Source organism: Gracilinanus agilis, chromosome 5 (assembly GCF_016433145.1).
Source record: "Gracilinanus agilis isolate LMUSP501 chromosome 5, AgileGrace, whole genome shotgun sequence".
NCBI classification, from domain to species: Eukaryota; Metazoa; Chordata; class Mammalia; order Didelphimorphia; family Didelphidae; genus Gracilinanus; species Gracilinanus agilis.
Genome location: NC_058134.1, coordinates 95,686,882 through 95,707,660, shown reverse-complemented (window position 1 = coordinate 95,707,660; position 20,779 = coordinate 95,686,882). Strand labels below are relative to the sequence as shown.

General features: G+C 35.2%; 1 protein-coding gene across 1 annotated transcript in view; it reads right to left on the bottom strand.

Moving 5' to 3' along the window:
• KMT2C (lysine methyltransferase 2C) overlaps positions 1-20,779 on the bottom strand; it is a gene marked incomplete at its 5' end in the record, with an annotated part of 335,980 nt that overhangs the window by 63,017 nt on the left and 252,184 nt on the right. Inside the window, 2 exons of the mRNA XM_044678960.1 lie at positions 1,436-1,650; positions 1,875-2,010. Of these exons, the coding sequence (XP_044534895.1) occupies positions 1,436-1,650; positions 1,875-2,010 (351 nt within the window). The remainder of the gene's footprint in view (positions 1-1,435; positions 1,651-1,874; positions 2,011-20,779) is intronic.

Sequence of the window (20,779 nt, the reverse complement as noted above, 5' to 3'; positions counted from 1 at the left end):
ATCATTAAAAGTACAAGGTAGTGGTGGAGTCTACCATAACCATACCATCTGGAGTCAAGAGATACCATTGTTCTTATTTGACATTCTGCACTTAGGAGTGCTGAGGGCATGTGTGACATGGACCGGTCACTTAATCTCAGTTTCCTTTTCTATAACTCTGGAGTGATATTTCAGCATGACATGACTCCATCTCCTTGTGACAATATATAGAAAATACTTTGCTTTCCTCAAAGACAACACCCACTCAAACATATTCAAGCTTTCTCAGTAGTGGGAATTTAGTGTTATGTCTTCTGATCTTTTTAGCTTTATCTCAGGTTTCTTCTTTTCTAAACACATTCTGGTACTGCCACATGGGTTTCGGTAATGGTTCACTGTCAATTGCCTGATTATCATTCTTTTGCTGATGTCTATTGGAACTGTGTAGCCAGTTCTAGTCTCCCTCCCGACCTTAATCCTAGATCATGAATTCTCTATTGAAGATATTTACCTGGATATCTTGAAGACCTCTAAAATCCAGTATGACCAAAAAAAAAAAAAATTGCCCTCTCATTTTTTGCCCTAGATTCTTCACTCATTTAAATTTCTACTTCTATCAGGAGATTCATGATCCTACCAGGAAAGCAGGGACTTAAACCTCAGGTATCATTCTTGACTCCTTATCACACATATCCAGTCGGTTACCAGATCTTTTATTTTCTACCACCACATCATCTTTCATAATTCCCTGCTTTTCATTGATACAGCCATCCACCTTGGAGTGTTCAGTGCTTTATTACTTCTAACCTAAAATAATTATTATAGACTTAATTGGTCTTCTGGCCTGAAGTCAATGCCCAATTAAGCACATCTTCCAAACAGCTGACAAAAAGATTTTCCCAAAATGTTATAATAATTGTAACTAACAATTATTATAAACAACATTAGGATAGTGTTGATGGTAATAAAAATGTTATTATAATGTGACTACACGAAACAGCTATTATTCAGATGGTTTAGTTACCCAATATAAAAAACCGTTCAGCTTTCAGGCTACATATTAGGACTGAGTTGGTTGCTGATTAAAGGACTAAAATACAAAGATAGTAATAAGTTTAAAATATTAATCAAGATATCTAGGACTTCACAATAAGAGAAGGTGAAAGCTTCAAGTAACTTTACCCAGCCTATATTTCTAATCATATATATAATAAGAAACTAAAGTCCAGAGGTAAAGGGGCAGTAAGGAACCTGTTACAGGGTGTCTGAGGCCAAGGTCAGTCTTTTCAACTCAGAAAGAGTGCACGAACATGGGGGGGGCGGGGGGCGGGGAACAAAGAAGGGGAGGGAGAGAGAGAGAGAGAGAGAGAGAGAGAGAGAGAGAGTGTGTGTGTGTGTGTGTGTGTGTGTGTAAATAAATAGATAGATAAATAAACACATAAATAAATAAACTGACCTGGGAATTCTTCCTTGAGGTTGGGAAAGTTGATGTTGGTGTAGAGAACAGGTGCCACTGTTGCTATTTCACCCAGTGCCTCTTCTTTCTCCCACTTGAGAGTGCTTCTCTGCGTGTTAGACAAAGTATCATTTTCACCTTCCATAGTAGGGACTGATGATGGCCAGGAGCTATGAGGATCACTCCCCAATGGATTCAGAGCAGGATTTTTATCCCTATAAAAATATATTGTCTCAGTTTCATGACATAAATTATTTCTACATGGTCTATTGGAAGATAGATTTGGAATGATAGGACTCAGGAATTTTCTTTTTGCAACAAGTGAAAATTTCTTATTACCATATGAGTTAGTTATATACTCTTTAGTGAAGACGAATCTATACACATTACTGATGATCACCATAATTTAAGTTTCCACAATAACTCTGGAATTATGTACCTGGTATCAGTATAAGGGGATTGTGTTATAGAAGAGAAATTTCCTAATCCATTTCCAGGAGTCAAAGAATTATGTGGAAGATGAGGATTAGGTCCAATAAGGCCATTCATAAGTGGCATCCGAGAAAAAACACTGTCTCCTTGGGAAGAAAAAAAAGAAACAATTTAAGTCTTTAAGTTCACATGTAAATTACAGCAATTAAAAAACAAAAAAAATTTTAAAGTTTCATGAATCTATTCCTTTTGAAATTAAGGTTTTCAATAAAATTCAAACCAAAATTATACAAATATAATTGTGTAAGTATTAGTCTAAGAAACAAGTGGCAAAGAATCAATAAAAGGGAATTTGGGTATATTGAGTTATATTATTAATGTGCAAAATTAGGGCTTTAAAAAGTTATTTATATATTATTTATAAAAGCTCTTTTTGTAGTGACAAAAAATTGGAAACTGAAGAAGTGTCAGTCAATCTAGGAATGGCTGAATAAACTGTGGTAGATGGTTATAATGGAATACTTTTATGCCAAAAGAAATGATGAACAAGATAAGTTTAGAAAAACCCAGGAAGACTTATATGAATTGATGCAAAGTGAGGTGGGTAGAGAAGTAAAAGAACATTATATTCAGTAAGAGAAACACTGCATCATTGCCAAATGTGGAGGATCAAACTATTATTAACTATGTAAATTTCTAGGATAAACCCAAGAGACACAAGATGAAGGAACTCTTGGGAGTCTGAATGCATATCAAAGCATACCAGTTTTCATTTTATTTCCTTAATGAGTTTTTTTTCTTATATATTTAATGGGTGATTTATATATAAATATGTATTGCATTACAGCACTGGTAAAATCTGCCATCATTTATTTAGGTGAGAGGAAGGAGAGAGGGAGACTGACTGGACAGTAAAATGTCAGATAACAGCTGCTAAAAAAATGCTTCTATATATAATTGAAAATTTATAATTAAAACTGAAAGAAAAAGTGAATCTATAAATACCATTCATTTGTTTAGGTTGGTAGTTCTGAAGGCCAAATAAACAAATGAATTCACTCAATGGCTCTCTTTTCTGTATTTCATGTCAGTATATAGTACTGTATGAACAAAATGAACAAAACACTTCAATGAAAATGAGGGTCTTGCCATAACTGGTCTTTATAAACAAATGATATGAGAAAATCTTTTTAAAAAAATACTCAGGATGGGGTGACGTGAGGGGCAGCTAGGTGTCTCAGTGGTACCAGACCTAGAGACAGGAGGTCATGGATTCAAATTTGACCCAAGACACTTGCTAGGTGTGTGATCCTGTGCAAGTCACTTAACTCCCATTGCTTAGCCCCTACTACTCTTCTGACTTGGAATCAACGTTTAATATTGATTCTAGACTTAAGGTATGGGCTTAAAAAATTACGTAGGAATTATCTATCTCCAACTTCCTACTCAATGAATTATCAAAAGCCTCAAGAAATTTGAGCCTTCTCTATAATGCAAAACCACCAGAATATTTTCCAGAGACATAGGGATAGACTTCAGACCACTGGCCAGAAACTAGAACTTTGTCAAAGATTTTTGTTATAAAGATTTTTTCCCAATTTGTTGCTTCCCTTTCTAATTTTTGGTTGCATTGATTTTGTTTTTACAAAAAAAAAAAATTAATTTCATGTAATCAAAATGACTCATTTTATATTTTGTAATATTCTCTTATCTCTTGCTTGGTCTTAAATTATTTCCTTTCCCATAGATGTGACAGGTATACTACTATATGTTAACCTAATTTACTTATATTTCCCTTATATTTAAGTCATTTACTCATTCTGAATTTATCTTGGTATAGGGTGTCAGATGTTGATCTAAACCTAATCTCTCCCATACTGTTTTCCAATTTTCCCAGCAGTTTTTGTCAAATAGTGGGTCCTTGTCCCAAAAGCTGGGATCTTTGGGTTTATCGTATACTATCTTGCCGAGTACATTTACCCTAAGTCTATTCTATTGTCCCTTCCTTCTATCTTTTAGGCAACACTATATTATTTTGATGATCACTACTTTATAGTACAGTTTAAAATCTGGCACTGCTAGAACCCAATCCTTCACGTTTTCCCCTGATTATTTCCCTTGATATTCTTGATCTTTTATTCTTCCAAATGAACTTTATTATAATTTTTTCTAATTCAATAAGTTTCTTGTAGTTTCATAAGGTATGGCACTGAATAAGTAAATTAATTTGGGTAGGATTGTCATTTTTATTATATTAGCTTGTCCTACCCATGAGAAATTAATGTTTTTTCTAATTATTTAGATCTATTTTTAATTGTGTGGAAAGTGTTTTGCAGTTGTGTTCATATAATTCCTGTGTTTGTCTTAGCAAATATCCTAAATATTTCATATTGTCTAGGATGATTTTAAATGGAATTTCTCTAAATCTTCCTGCTGAGTTGTGCTGGAAATATTTAGAAATGCTGATGATTTATCTGTGTTTATTTTATATCCTACTTTGTTAAAGTTGTTGATGCTTACTAATGGTTTTAAATATATACTGTTTATTATTTTTAGGAAAGGCCTTTCTATTCCTATATTTTCTAGTGTTTTCAGTAGGCATGAGTGTTGTATTTTTTCAAAAGCTTTTTCTGCATCTATAGAGATAATCATGTGATTTCTGTTGGTTTGTTGATATGGTCAATTATATGGATAGTTTTCCTAATATTAAACCGTACTTGCATTCCTGGTATAAATCCCACCTGATTATAGTGAATAATCCTCATGATCACTTGAAGTATTTTTGCTAGTATTTTATTTAAGATTTTTACATCTATGTTCATTAGGGAGACTTGTTTGTAGTTTTCTTTCTCTGTTTTTCATCTGTCTGGCATTGGAATCAGTATCATATTTTTGTCATAAAAGGAATTTGATAGGACTCCTTCTTTGCTTATTATATCAAATAATTTATAAAAATCCTTCTTTGCTTATTTTGTGAAATAGTTTATATAGTATTGGGATTAATTATTCTTTAAATGTTTGATAGAATTCACTTGTGAATCCTTCTGGCCCTGGGGATTTTTTCTGAGGGAGTTCCTTAATGGTTTGTTCAATTTCTTCAGCTGAGATGGGATTGTTTAATTCAATTTCCTCTTTTGTTAATCTATGCAATTTATATTTTTGTAAATATTTACCCATTTCACCTAGATTGTTGTATTTACGTATTTACTGCCAAGTTAACTGGGCAAAATAGTTCTTAATAATTACCTTAATTTCCTCATCATTAGAGTTGAGGTTGCCTTTTTCACCTTTGATACTGTTAATTTGATGTTCTTCTTTCCTTTTATTAGATTAACCAGTACTTTATCTGTTTTGTGTTTTTTTTGAAGTACTAACTCCTACTCTTATTCATTAATTCAATAGTCATTTTACTTTCAATTTTATTAATTTCTCCCTTGTTTTTAGGATTTCCAATTTAGTTTTTATCTGGAGATTTTTAATTTGTTCTCTTTCTAGTTTTTTAAGTTGTATGCCAATTCATTGACCTCTTCCCTCTTTGGTTTGTTGATACATGCACTCAAGGATATAAGTTTTCTCCTGAGTACTGTTTTGGCTGCATCCCATAGATTTTGATATGCTATTTCCTCATTGTTATTTTCTTCAATAAAAGCATTAATTTTTTCTATGATTTGTTCTTTAAACAACCAATTTTGGAGAATCATATTATTTAATTTCCAATTAATTTTTAATTGCCTCTCCATTTAACCTTAATGAATATAATTTTTATTGGATTATGATCTGAAAAATTTATTATTTTTACCTTTTTGCATTTCTTTATGCCCTAGTACAGTGATGGCCAAACTAAAGGAAATGTTCATCTGTCAGTCTGTTTCTAGGGCAACTCTTTCAAAGTTTCATTGTATTGTATCCTACTCATTGTATTTGTCAGATTAGGAATAATGTCCTGTTGTGGGATAGAACATTTCAGGGGGCTGCATCTGGTCCGCGAGCTTAGTTTACCCATCACTACCCTAGTATATGGTTAATCTTTGTGAATGTACCATGTGCTCCTGAAAAGAAGGTGTATTCCTTTTTGTCCCTATTTATTTTTCTCCATATATCTACTAACTAATTTCTCTAAGATTTCATTCACATCTATTACATCTTTCTTATTTATTTTTTGGTTGATTTATCTAGATCTGATAGAGGAAGGTTCAGGTCTTCCATTAGTATAGTTTTACTATCTATTTCCTCCTTAAGTGCCAAAAGTTTCTCCCTTAAAAATTTTGGATGTTATACCATTTGGTGCATACTTGTAGAGTACTAATATTTCTTCATTGTTTATACTACATTTTATCAGGATATAATTACCTTCCTTATCATATAATCAGATCTAATTTTACTTTGGCTTTGTCAGATATCATGATTGTGACTCCTGCCTTCTTTTTCTCAGTTGACACCCTATAAATTTTGCTCTAGCCTCTTATCTTTACCCTGTGTATATCTACCTGCCTCATGTGTGTTTCTTGTAGATAACATGTTAGGATTTTTGTTTCTAATACACTCTATCTGCTTCCATTTTATGGGTGAGTTCATCCCATTCACATTCAAAGTTTTGATTACCAACTGTGTATGGGTACATCATTTTGATTTCCTCTTTTAATCCTGCCTTTCTTCTTTCACCATTTCCTTCTACACCAGTGTTTTGCTTTTAATTAGTCCTGTTATATTACCCACCATTATTTTACTTTCTTTCCCACCCCATCCTTTCTTATTCCCCTCTATTTTTCTTTAAGGTCTACTAATTGGCCCATCCCAACTTTCCCTTCCTTTTAATACTCCCCCTTCGTGTTTCCCTCTTAACTCCCCTGTAGGATAAAATAGAATTCTATACCTCATCTGGCTGCTCTTTCCTCTCAGAACAGATTCCTCTGAAAGTAAGGTTTATTTATTGCCCTATTCTTCTCCCCACCCACCCATGTTCCTCTTTATGAGGTATAATTTATTATCCTATTTTTCTTCTTCGAGTTTCTCTTAGGGCCATCCTCTATCCACTCCCCTGTTTTTTTACATATCATCTTAAACAACTTAGTACCAACAACCTCTGCCTATGAATATTTCTTCTATCTACTATGATAATGAAAACAATTAAGAGTTATAGATATCATTTTTCCATATAAGAATATAATCAATTTAATATTACTGAAGCCCTTAAATTTTTCCCCCCTCTTTCTTGTTTACCTTTTCATGTGTAGTCCCTAATACATCTCCTATATACCTCAGTTCCACATGAGGACAGCAGAGCAAGATCCTCAAATGCACTCACCATACCCTGTATCTAACTCTATGACAAATCAGCAGAAAATGTACTGGGAAGCTAAAGATTCCTTGCCCTTCCAATGTTAAGATGTGAATGCAAATACAAAAGATAAATGGGATATGAATAAGATTACGTTAGTAAATCCACTATAAGAGATTGGTACACCTCCTGAAACAACAAAATTGTATATGGATATTAGTCCAAATGAATTAGAAACTAAATCTTTAGGGGAATGTGGAGCAGACTGTGGCAATGCAGATGTAGCAGACGAGTGGAATCTAAGCAATACTGAATTGCTAGTACCAATGACGGAGACAGATACACATCCTGAAGATACACATACACCGGTATGTGGATATTTATCCACATAACCTAGCCAAGATATTGCAAAGGTTTTTAGACTTGGTATATATTAAGCACTTAAGAGTCCATCATCTGTAAAAGTGTCAATGCAAAACTTCAGAGAGCTCAAACACATGATACAAATCAAATTGAAAACATACATGAAGATAGTAATCAAAATAGAAATCCATCAAAACAATAGTTAAATCAAAGAAAGATAAAGAAACTTGAATAACTTGCAAACCAGCTTACATAGCAATGATAGGAAGAGACTGTCAATTAGTCAAATATATACAGGCATTGCAAAATAGAATAACAGAATTGCAAGAAATGGGTTTAATTCAACAGGCTGCACCCTTAGGTTACAGTCTACATAATATCAAACCAGGAGATAAAGATTACATCAAGAACTTTAGCAGAAAAACAGGTACAGACAAAAAATGGGTTGGACCATAAGAGGTTTTGCTGACTACACTGAGTTTCATAAAAGTTGCAAAAAAGGATTCACGGATCCACTGTTCTCACATAAAGTCAGAAAAATCTTATACCAACGCAGAACATCTAGATAAGAACCAAGGTATTGAGGAAACAGAAAGTGTTAAGAAATGAAACTGAATCATAAACATAAAAAACATCACATTAAAAGATTAGTTACACAAAATGTTCCAGAGAAAGAGGAGACTGCAACAGTCAACAATAGACAACCAGCAAGATGACAGAGAGCAGGAAGAAAGAAATACACAGCATCCCAGAGGGAAAGCTAGAAGAAGAGATACTAGAAAGAAGAGACAAAGTTTGAAAGCTGAAATGGACAGCTAAGATATTGAACTTTGTAAAGTTTGTATATGTAAGAAGTGGACAGATGATAAACTGGACAATTATGTAAGAAAGTGCAGCGATAGCACAATGACAAGTCAATTTCACATAGTAGAGAATAAAAACAACACAAATTACAAGCAAAAAAAGAAACTTCAGGTAAGATGCTTGAGAAGATGACACCATGAAGACAAATAAGCATATCCATGCAACACAACTTAAAAGAAACAAAACACAATTCAAACTGATTTATATTTGTTGACCTCGTGTAGACAAACGAGGGTCTGGATATGCAAATCTGAAAAATGTAAATATGTAAATGAATTAGTTAGTTCCATAAGGTCTTGGACAAAAAGGAAGATCAAATGATGATTCTATCTGACTAACATCAAAAATCGGAAACAATATAATAATATTGTATCATATGTACATGTCTATAAAAATTTATACATACTGGTAAAATAGTTTGAAAATATAGTTATAGGGTCTGTAGATATGTATCATAGCTTGTACATACATTGTACAGAGAAGTAGAGTACAGAGTAAGGACTTAAAGGAAAATATGTAACAAGTAGTGATTATAGATAGTCTTAGTATAAATGTAGCTTAGTTACAAGTTGCTTAGGAAAAGAATTAAATTGCAGAATAGTTTAGTTAAAAAGTTGATTGTAAACTTTATGTTGAAATTGTGTTGATGGAAATAGAATAATTACATAATAAGTATAAATAAAAAACTGTATTAGCTTAAGGTTGCTAGAATAGATATTAATTTATTTCAGTTGATGGTTTCTTAAGGATTATTATGTTGAAACATGTTTTAATTCATGTATGCATTGTTATAAATCCCCAAATTTCCCATACCCATAACTTTGCTGCAAAATCAATAGTGTAGTAAAGGGAAATTTGTTATTTTGGGTGGAGTAGTTAGAAATAGGATATGATTACAATTTGGTAAGTATAAAAGGTTCACTTTAGTGACCTTGGGAAGGTCATGACGTGAAAAGGGGACAAATTGTAGGAAAAGTTTGGCACAGAAAGGAGATTTTTTGGAATGTTGCAAGGAAGGAAACTTGATGAGCAGGAGTGATAGTTGGAAGAGGAAGAGAGGATTATGGGAAATAGAACTGGGAGGGGGACTTCATCTTTGGACTTGTTGGGAGACAAAGGACTTTTACCTCACCTGAAGATTCAGATATTGGATACCTGGGGTTTTCCCTATCTTTCTCTTTGTGCCTTAAAGATCTGATAGTGTTCCTGTCTCTCCTGAATAACACCAAAGAGGCCAATTAGACTCTAGAGCAGCTGGAGGGGTCTTGGACACAGAAAGCTTGCTGAGCTAGCCTGAAGACATCTTACCTAACTCTGTCCCAACTGAGAAAGACCTTTGATTCCCTGTCTGCAGATTAGATTAGATGACAGATTAGAGGAAAGGGGAAAGGGCCATTTTTGGCCAAAGCCATTGGCTTGGCCGAAGCTAAAGGACCCCATAACTATAGTGACTGAATAGGGATTCTTATCCAACTCTCCGTACCCATCCCTGAACCTGTGTTACAATATACATATATATATATACAATATACAATATACAAAATACACCCTATTAAGATATCCGCAGTCAGATAGGTTCTTTGTGAATACCTGATTAGGTTTGAGGGTGTGAGGGGAAATTTGGAGGAGACAACTCTATCAAGCTTCAGTTACATCAGACTCCATAATTGTCCATCATTGTTGTTCTCCTTGACAGGGCTGTGTTCAGAAAAGGCTACTTGGGGTCTAGGCAAAATTGATAAGTCCTAGAAATCCATCTATATCGCCCCATAGAGGGATTTCATTTGAACACTGGTTCCTGTCCATCCCTGTATCAATACCATCACAGGGATAATCCCCTTGAGGCCCTCAATGTTATAGTGGAGGGTAACCCAGATAAGATAGGCTTAGCACACATACAAGTCGGTCAAACAATCACACCTTTGGGTTTCTCTCCATTAATTAGTATAACAGTTTAACCAACATTTTAACACGTTTTACTTGAATTTTATATTTGGACATCAAATTTCCCATTTAGTTCTGGTCTTTTCTTTATTTTTAAGGAATGCTCGGAAATATTCTATTTTATTAAATGCTCATACTTTTTCCTGAAAGTATATAGTCAGTTTTGATGGATAGGTGATTCTTGGTTGTAGACCCAATTCTATTGCCTTTCTGAATATCATATTTAAAGCCTTGAGTCCTTTAGTGTGGAGGCTGCCAGGTCCTGTGTGATACTGACTGGGACTCCCTGATATTTGAATTGTCTCTTTCTGGCTGCTTGCAATATTTGCTCCTTGGTTCAGAAGCTCTTAAATTTGGCTACTACATTCCTGGGGGTTGTCTTTTGGGGATTTTATGTAGAGGGTCATTGATGGACTCTTTTGATGTCTGTTTTTCCCTTTGGTTCAAGAATAACAGGGCAGTTTTCTTGGACAATTTTTTGTAAAATGATGGCAAGGCTTTTCCTTCCCTAGGCCTTCATATAGATCAGTGGTTCCCAAACATTTTTGGCCTACTGCCCCCCTTTCCAGAAAAAAAATATTACTTAGAGTCCCCTGTCACATACTATCACCATCCCCTTACAGTTATGCACCACACCCAAATACACTTGTGGCCATCACCGCGCCCCTGGATCGCTGCAGCACCCAGCAGGGGACAGTGGCGCCCACTTTGGGAATCACTGAGATAGACCAATAATTCTCAAAATGTCTCTCCTGGATCTGTTTTCTAGGTCAGTTGTCTTTTCAATGAGATAGTTCATGGTTCCTTCTATTTTTTCATTCTTTTGATTTTGCTTTATTAATTCTTGCTGTCTTTTAAGATCATTAGCTTCTACTTGCCCAATTCTACACTTTAAAGACTGATTCTCAGCTATGATCTTTTGATTTTCCTTTTCTAACCTGCTTTTCTTTGCTTACGGCAGGTCAATTCTGGTCTCCAATTTGCTCATTATTTCATTTGATTTCTGTGCCTTTTTCCCATGTGGGCAATTTTGTCTTATTTTCTTTTTGAATTACTTTCATTTCTTTGTCCCACTTTTCTTCCATTTTTTTCTATCTTTCTAACTTGGTTCTTGAACTCCTTTTTGAGGTCCTTGAGAGCTTGTGACCAATTTCAAATTTATTTTTTTTTGGGGGGGGGGGAAAGTTTGAAAAGTTTGCTGTCACTCTCTGTTGTTGCTTCTATATTTTGCTCTTTTTCTCCATAGAAATTATCCAGGGTCAAAAGCTTTTTTTGCTGCTTATTTCTTTTGCTACTTTTGGATTCAGGTTCCTACATGTTGGTGGACATTGATTTCTTAGCTTCTATCTCAAAGGTCTTTGCCTTGGTAGAATCTTCCAGGCAGTTCTTTGTGTAGCATACTTTAAAGTGTTTTGCCCTAAGACTGTTTTTCCAGTCCTTGCTGCCTCTGCTGTGGCCAGCCTGCTTCTGCCCAATTTCCACACTCTTCAATCTTTTGTCCCAAGTCTCAATGCGAAGGACTTGCACTACTCTTTGGGGTAAGTCTCAGCCAGTCCGGAAGAATTTAGAAATTGCCTGGTCCTCTCTCTGATTCTGATTGGGGAAGGGTGATCAGCTTGCACTTTGATAAAGTGTAGTTTCACCCCCTTATAGCATGGAAATCCCCAAATATTTTCTACCTTTAAGGTTGTATCCAGTGGGAGAGCCCCTTTCCTCATCTGATTTTGATTTCTGTTCTTTTGAGTCACTTTGTATCGATCAGCTGGAAAGAGATTTAGAAAGTTCCTGCTACCATGTGGTCATTTTAGCTCTGCCCCTGGATCCTACTTGTAAAGAGGAGTCTTTTAGAATTATGAAGGATGACTGGAACAGTTACTAAAGTCCTTCACAATTGATTATCTTTATAATTTTTCTATGACTATGTAAATTCTTCTCTCATTTCTGGTCACTTCACTTTGTATCATTTCATATAAGCATGCCTAGTAATTCTAAAACCATCCTTCTTCACAAAATTGTTTTCAATTACATTCATAGCATAATCCACTATATTTCATAATCCAGCCATTCCCCACTTGATAGGAATCAATTTCTTCTCAGTTTCTAATTATTTGCCACCATAAAGAGTAGCAATAAATATTTTAGTACATATAGGAGCTTTCCCCTTTCATTTGATCTCTTTGAAGTACAAACCTAATAGCATTAAAGGGTCAAAGTTTTGTGGATGTACTTTCTTTTTAGTTCCAGATTAGATAGCCCAGTAATGGAGAACCTATGGCAGAAGAGCAGTAGGGGCTAAGCTCTCTGTGGGCACTCAGCCACTGCCCCCCAACCCCACCTTTCTGGCCCAGAGTTCATTACTAGAAAGGCAGAGGGCAGAGTTTCTCCCCTTCCCCTCTCCACCATGCCTGATGACATTTTTTCACATCCCTCTCCTTCTGCCCAGCAGCTTAATGGGAGCTCACAGGCAAAGGAGGGGGGCTCACAAGCAGCAGAGCTGGAGAAGGCTCATGTCATTCCCCTCCCTCTCTCTACTCTTACTGAAGATATTCCTCACTTCATGTGCCCCTCCTCCCAGCAGCCCAATGGGAACTCTTCTTCCCTACCATGTATGGGGTAAGGGGGGGAGGGGGCAAATAGGGGTGGGACCCAGAACTTCATCTCTAAAAGGTTCACCATCACTGGAATAGACTAATTCACAGATCTACCAACAATGCTTTAGAGTTATCTATTTTTCTAATATCCCCTCCAGCAAGTTATTTTCATTTCTATCATTTTATCTAATCTGATGGGCATGAGGTGGTATCTCAGAATTGTTTTAATTAACATTGCTCTAGTTATTCCTGTTTTAGAGCATTTTTTTTTTCAGACTGCTATTAAGTTTTGATTTCTTGCTCTGAAAACCAAATCCTCTGACAAGTTTATCAATTTGGGGCTTCATTCCTACATATGTACATACAAACAAGTGTGTATACACACATATCTATATATGCATATGGCACCACATACATACATACACACTCAAAAACAAGAATGAGACACTTGTCAGAGAAACTTACTACAAAAATTTTTCCTTCAATATAACTGTTACTTTTCAAATTTCAGTTGTATTTGCTTTGTTTGTGCAAAGCCTTTTTAATTTGAACTTTTTTTAAGTAAAACTGCATTTTAACTCCTCTGAACTTCTTTATCTTGTTCATACACCTGTTCCATATCCAAAAAGGTGACCAATAACTGCCTTCTTTCTCAGTAATTTACTAATGATCTTATCCCTTTATAACAATTAAAAAATAAAAATTATATTATTTCAAAATTTTTGCCTTTCCTTCCTATTATTTTTGAGTAACCATTTATTATTTTTACATATAGCATAATATATAATCATAAACATGCTTATGCAAAAAAACCAAATTCTTACATTGGCTACATCCAAAACTGTTTCTAATTCTTTTCTTCCCTCTCTTATCCCTTCCTCCTTCCCAAGGCAGGTAATACGATATAGGCTGTAGATATATTATCATATAACATATATTTCAAAGTTTGACAAGTTATAAAACAAAACATATATTACTTATGCTAGGGAAAAATTCATGGAGGAAATAAAGTGAAGAATGGTATGTTTCAATCTGCATTTGGAGTTCATTTGTTCTTTCTAAAAGTTTCTAAAACTATAGAGAAAATATTTGCTTTGTTATAGATACCACTTAATATTTTAATGAAGTTCCACTTATGTTTATGAACATTATTATTGATATTTCTTAAGAATAAATATTAATATTGTCAAAACCTTCTTCCACAGCTATAATATGTCATAAATTTTGGTGTTCTTTATAGCAATAATTTGTCAAATTAGGCTTATAGTTTTCTTAAAAATTAACAAGCACTGTATTCCTGAAAGTCAGTTTTGTCAGAATCCATGATCTTTCTGATATATTGATGATAAGGAAATTAGTCTAAAGTTTTCTTTATCAATTTTGATTGTCCCACATTTCAGTATCTACTAATAATATATTTGTGACAAATAATGAATTTGTAGGGATGCCTATTTTTTCAAATAGTTTATGTAGTATGAAGATAAACTATTCTTTAAGTTTTTGGTTGAATTCACTGGTAAATCCATCTGGTCTGGGTTTTTCTTTCATGCTTGAAAACTAAATAATGGCTTCTTCGATTTCTTTTTATACGATAATCCTTAAGAAACATTTTTTTCCAGTTCTATTAATCCAGACAATTTTTATTTTTAAATATCCATTTCACTTAAAAATATAACTTTGTTGGCATATGCTTAGGCAAAACACATTTCTATACTTGCTTTAATTTCATCTTCATTAGTTGTGCAATCACTCTTTTCCTTCTTGATACTGGTGACTTTGATGTTCACGATTTTTGTTTTTTGTTAATTGAAGGGGACCAATTGATAATTAACTTTTTGTTCTACATTTTTTTAAGGTGTATGCTGCACTGAAAGCTCTACTCCCTGTTTTATAGATTTAAGGAATAAGCAATATGAAATTTCTTCCTACCTCTTTTGCTATCCAGAATATCGTATTCAAGTCCTTTATTTTTATGCTAACTGAAAAATCTTACGTGATTCTAACTGTTGCTTTCCTTGATCTTAAAGTGATAAATTTGGGATAAAATTTTCCTAAGAGGTTTAAATTTGACATTTCTTTCTGGAGTTGAGAAGTGGATTTTTTTCAATTTCTACTTTGCCTTCTTTCCTGTCTTAAGATATCTAGGTAGTTTTCCTTCAAAATTTCTTGAAATGTGATGACTAGGCTCTTTATTTTTGTTCATAGCTTTCAGGTATTTCAATCATTCTTAAATGAACTCGCCTTGATTTTATTTTCCAGACCATTGGTTTTTCCTGTGAGAAACTGTGGTATTTTCATCATCCTCTGGACTTGAATTCATTATTTTTTGTAAATGTGGGTAAAAAAAATATTATAAACAACAAAATGATATACAAATACAAAATAAATTCATAATAATGCAAAATTGGCACAATGGGATAAGCTATGATTTAGGAATCTCAGGATCTGGAAGTCCTGGCTCTACTACTTAATATATGTGTAACTCTTAAAAGCAAAGAATTTAACCTTTATTTATTTCAAGTTTCTTTAGAAGTAAGAATGATGGGGTCCAACTACTTGACACTGAAAGTCTCTTTCAGTTCTAAAGCTATCTTTCTATGATTTTTATCTCTGGATTTTTCAAAATGACAAGCATCATTTTTGGCACTATCTGCATGAGATATTTTCATTCTTCCAGAGCAATTTTCTCTTCCAATCAACCCTCCACAATGAGATGGAGCCTCAAAGCTCCACCTTAAACACTTCTGTGTTTTCTGTATTCTCCTCTGACAACCCAAAACTGCATTTCTATCTCTACCACTTGTCCAGCCTACATACTATCCTTTCATTTATGCAACCTCTTATTTCAGGTCCTAATCTTCTCTCATCTCGACTTTTATAGTCACCTCTTAATTAGCTTCCTTAAATCAAGGAACTCTCCTCGATTTAACCATATCCGTTCAGAGAACTGCAAAAATGATTTTGGCAAGGCACCTAAACCTGTCCAGATAAGCTCTCTGAAACAAATGTCATCATGTAAATTTGATATCTCATGGTCTGCATGCCCTGGCTCCTTCCTCTCAATCTAATGTCCTGACATTTTATTCTTCAAAATTTGAACAGCCCACCTAGAGTAGTCTCTATGCTATTTCTCACATAGGTTATTCAACTTACAGCCTTGATGACTTTCACAATAGCTATCTTCCATAACTGAAGTATTCTTTCTCTCTGCATCTTGGATCTCTGCCATTTTCTCTCTAGGATGTTTATCCAAATCCCAGCAGCTACTAGTATCTATCTAAGAGGTGAGCTTGTCTTTTCTTTGTATACGTCTTGTACATTCCTATGTTTATGTATATTTCTATGTTTCCTATGACAGAATATTTGCTCCTTAAGAGATAGGACAGTTTCCATTTTCTCCTTGTATTCCCAGTGTGTAACACAGTGAACATCATATAAATGCTTAGTAAAAATTGATTAAAGATGACTTCTAAAGGATAATGCCCAAATCAAATAAAGCATTATTATTACCTCTGCTTGAACTCCAATCTTGTGTCATAAATGACCTGCCAGGAAATCTCTTACTGTCACCTAAAACTTCCCATATGCAAAGGATAGATCTTATGAGTTAACATGTCCTTTGAATTCTACCTCCACAGCCTCTCTTGCATTTGTCCCTTTCTTTCTAAACAAACTACCACTTTCTAGTTTGAGTCGTTATCTTTTCTTACCTAGATAAGTATCACTAACTGATCACTAATTATATTTCTTGCCTCTTATATAAACTGTTATACTCTATCTTCTAGAAGATAACCCAAGTTTTACTTAAATAATTTTTCTAAATTACAAACCTAAGGAAGTAATTTACCTAACTAACTACAATCAATGACTATTATTTATATGATAAAAAAAAATTTCTCCGTTTAGAATATAAGACTCTTCATAGTCTGTCTCCAAACTATTTTCATCTTTGTTTTACTGAATAAAGAACTGGCCTTTGAGTTAATAAGTGAGTTCATATAGTTCATAATTCTCAGTCACATACTGGCTAGATGACTCTAGGCCTGTGGTAGTGAACCCATGGCACACATGTCATAGGTGGGGCTGATCCCTTCCCCTTCTCCACCTGCCTAAGGATATGCCTCATTTCCCCAGCCCCTCTTCCAAACAGCCCAATGGGAGTACTTTCTCTCTCCCCTGTCTGGGGTAAAATAGGGAGCTCACATGCAACGGGAGGGTTGCAGTTTGGGCACTCAGTCTCTAAAAGGTTCACTATTACTGCTCTAGGTAATTGACTTAACCACTCAGTGTCCTTGGGCTACTAAAATAATAATGTGATGACCTTTCAATTGTAGAGGGACTCGCCTTACCTGAGAATTTCCAAAACCAATGAAAGGTTCATTCTTTATCTCTGTTCATAAAACCTTGATTACCTATATGTGAGCTGAACAATTTTTGCTCTTGTACATTTAATTGGGCTTTCATATCATGCTTGGGAAACATTTTTAACTCCTTTTGGAACTTTTTATTCCTTTAAGGCATAGCATCAATAGTGCAATCTGAATTGTTCTCTTAACAATTTAAATTTTAATATTAAATTTCAACCTATCATTTTTAAACTTTGCATTTCTTTAGCAACTGATAAATCAATTTTAAAATCTTTATTATGAATTTATTTTATGCTAGACTGTATTAGTGCTATGGATAAAAAGCTTTTAAAAAATGAAAAGGGTTTTGCACATGAGGATCAAGGGAGTTAACAGAGATAGAGAAAGAGATATTGGTGGGGGCAAGTGGGAAAAAGGGTAGACTTAGAAAGTGTTGGTTTTTCTGGGTGTTTTTTTTTTTTTAATGCTTTCTGTCTGCCTTAAAACTACAAGTTTTATAAGAGTCAAAACTATAAGTTTTAAGGCAAAAGATTGGTAAGAGAGCTAGGCAACTGGGGTTAAGAATCTTTCTCAGATTACACAGCCAGAAAGCAGTTGAGGCTAGATTTGAACCCAGAACCTCTCATTTCCAAGCCTAGTTCTCAATATATTATTGAGTCAACCATTTGCCCCAGAAAGTATTCTTTGAGCTAAATCAAAGAAAAACAGGAACTTTTTGAGGTGGAGGTGAAAAGGAAGTGAATTTTAAGCATGAGTCAGCCAGGTAGAATTTGGAATGTTCAATTTAAGGAACAGTAATAACACATTATTCAGACAAAACAATATATAAAGGGGGATAAGACTAGAAAGGAAAATTAGTTTGAAAGCAAGCTGTCAAATGGTTTAAATGACATAAAAAAAATGAAGTTATATTTGATCCTAGAGGTGATAAGGAATAACTGTAGTAAAATGAGTAATATAGGAGTAACAAGTTTAGATTTGTACTTTAGGAAAACCATCTCTTACAGTTGTGTAAAAGAAGGATTCAAATAGAAATACTTCAGGCAAGAAGAGGGAGCTATTTGAAAAGTCCAGTGAAAGACAGTAAAGATATAAATAGGAATATTCACTTTGTGAGTGAAGAAAAAAAGATGGATATTTTCTACAGTTAAAAAAAAGATAACCAAATCTACTGTTACAAGCAATCTGACATTATTTTGCCTGAAATTCGTTAAATTAACTTTCTCACAAATATAGATAAATATTATATCTATTCAAATTGCTCCTCCAAAGAATGATCCAAAGTGACAGGTTAGACAATGAAAAATGAAAGTTACCACTAAGAAATATATTAGAAATACAGGGGTCAGCTGGGTAGCTCAGTGGATTGAGAGTCAGGCCTAGAGACGGGAGGTCCTAGGTTCAAATCTGGGCTCAGACACTTCCCAGATGTGTAACCCTGGGCAAGTTACTTGACCCCCATTGTCCACCCTTACCACTCTTCCACCTATGAGACAATACACCGAAGTACAAGGTTTTAAAAAAAAAAAAAAGAAAAGAGGAGTTCCGGGTTAAGATGGCGGCAGAGTAAGAAGCAGCTCTTAACCTCTCCTGACCGAAACACACAAAACTCCTCAAGGGGACATAAAAACAAGTCCAGACGAACGGAAGAACCCCACAACAGGGCACAGCGTGGAAGGTACGTGGAATCGAGGCATTTCCATGTTATAAAGGGGTGAAACAGCTCTCACCAAATCGCAGGCTGAGCAACCACCCCACCCCCACCCCCTCCACACACAACATCTAAAGCGCTGAAGCCAGCTAAAAAGAAATAGAGCAAGTTTGGGGCACCCATCGAGTCATTGGCAGCTCCGGGGCCTGTTCCTAAGAGCAGCAAGATTTAGGACACCAATAAGCCAAAAAACACACGCGAAATCTGAGCGCGGGAGCAGAGAGTGGACGCACAGTGTGGGCTGAGAGCGCAGGCACGGCAGAGGCGTGGGTGGAGGCAGACACAGCCAGGAACTAAAGCCTAAGTGGAGAACCAGTGTGGACGGGTATACGACTGTGGAAGCGGCGCCCTGAGACTTGTAAAGGAACCTCCAGCAGAGGATCAAGCAAGGGGGCCCACCAGGGGGCTTGACCTTGGAAAAAACCAGAACACAGACCTCAGAAGCCAATAGACCACGGACAGACACTGAGTGCGAGGATAAATCTGAGAAGCTGCTGGGCTAACAATGGCTACTCAGTCTCAGGAAGTTCAGAAGAAAAAGAATAACAAGAAGAAAAAGAAGTCTTTAACACTCCACAGCTTTTACACAGAGAAAATCCAGACAACTGAGCAAACAGAGGAGGAGAACAAACAAGCATCCAGACCCTCCCCAAATAAGGAAAACTCCTCACAAGCTATGGAAGAGTTCAAAACTGAGATTTTGAGGAAAATGGAAGAGATCTGGCAAGAAAATAACTGTTTAAAAGGTAGAATCATGCAATTGGAAAGTGAGGCTCAGAAATTGAACACCAGAAATGACCAGATTGAAAAGGAATACCAGAAGATTATGGCCGAAATCCAGAAGATTATGGCCGAAAACCGAAAGATTATAGCCGAAAATCAATGCCTAAAGGCTAGAATTGAGCAAGTAGAAACTAATGATCTCTCAAGACAACAAGAACAAATAAAACAAAGCCAAAAGACTGAAAAAATAGAAGGAAACATGAAATATCTCAATGAGAGAGTGACAGACCAAGAAAACCGGTCTAGAAGAGACAATTTGAGAATAATTGGTCTTCCAGAAAAACCAGAAATTAATAGAAACCTGGACTCCATACTAACAGAAATAATTCAGCAAAATTGCCCTGAAGTCCTACAACAAGAGGGCAATATAGACATTGAAAGGATTCATAGAACACCTGTAGCATTCGATCAAGAAAGGAAAACACCAAGAAATATCATTGCAAAATTCAAGAGTTTCCGAGCAAAAGAAAAAATCTTACAAGAAGCCAGAAAGAAACAATTCAAATATCAAGGAGCAACAATCAGGATCACACAGGATCTGGCAGCCTCAACTCTAAAAGACCGCAAGGCGTGGAATACAATATTCAGAAAGGCAAGAGAGCTGGGCCTGCAACCACGGATCAACTACCCATCAAAATTGACTATATATTTCCAGGGGAAAGTATGGGCATTCAACAAAATTGAAGAATTCCAGGTATTTGCACAGAAAAGACCACGGCTAAATGGAAAGTTTGATATCCAACCACACAAATTGAGAGAAACCTGAAAAGGTAAATAAGATACAGAGGGGAAAGAAAGAAAACTTATAATTTTTAAATTTGCCTTTTTAAGGGCCTCAGTGAGATCTAATTATCTGTATTCCTATGTAGAGAAATGTTATGTTTAATTCTCTGTAGTGAACTCTATTCACTATTATAATATTCACTATTATAGTAATCAGAAGAATAATTAACAGGGTGAGGGTGGAACACTAAATAATCTAAGATGGCATGGGGGATGGGAAAGAGGGGG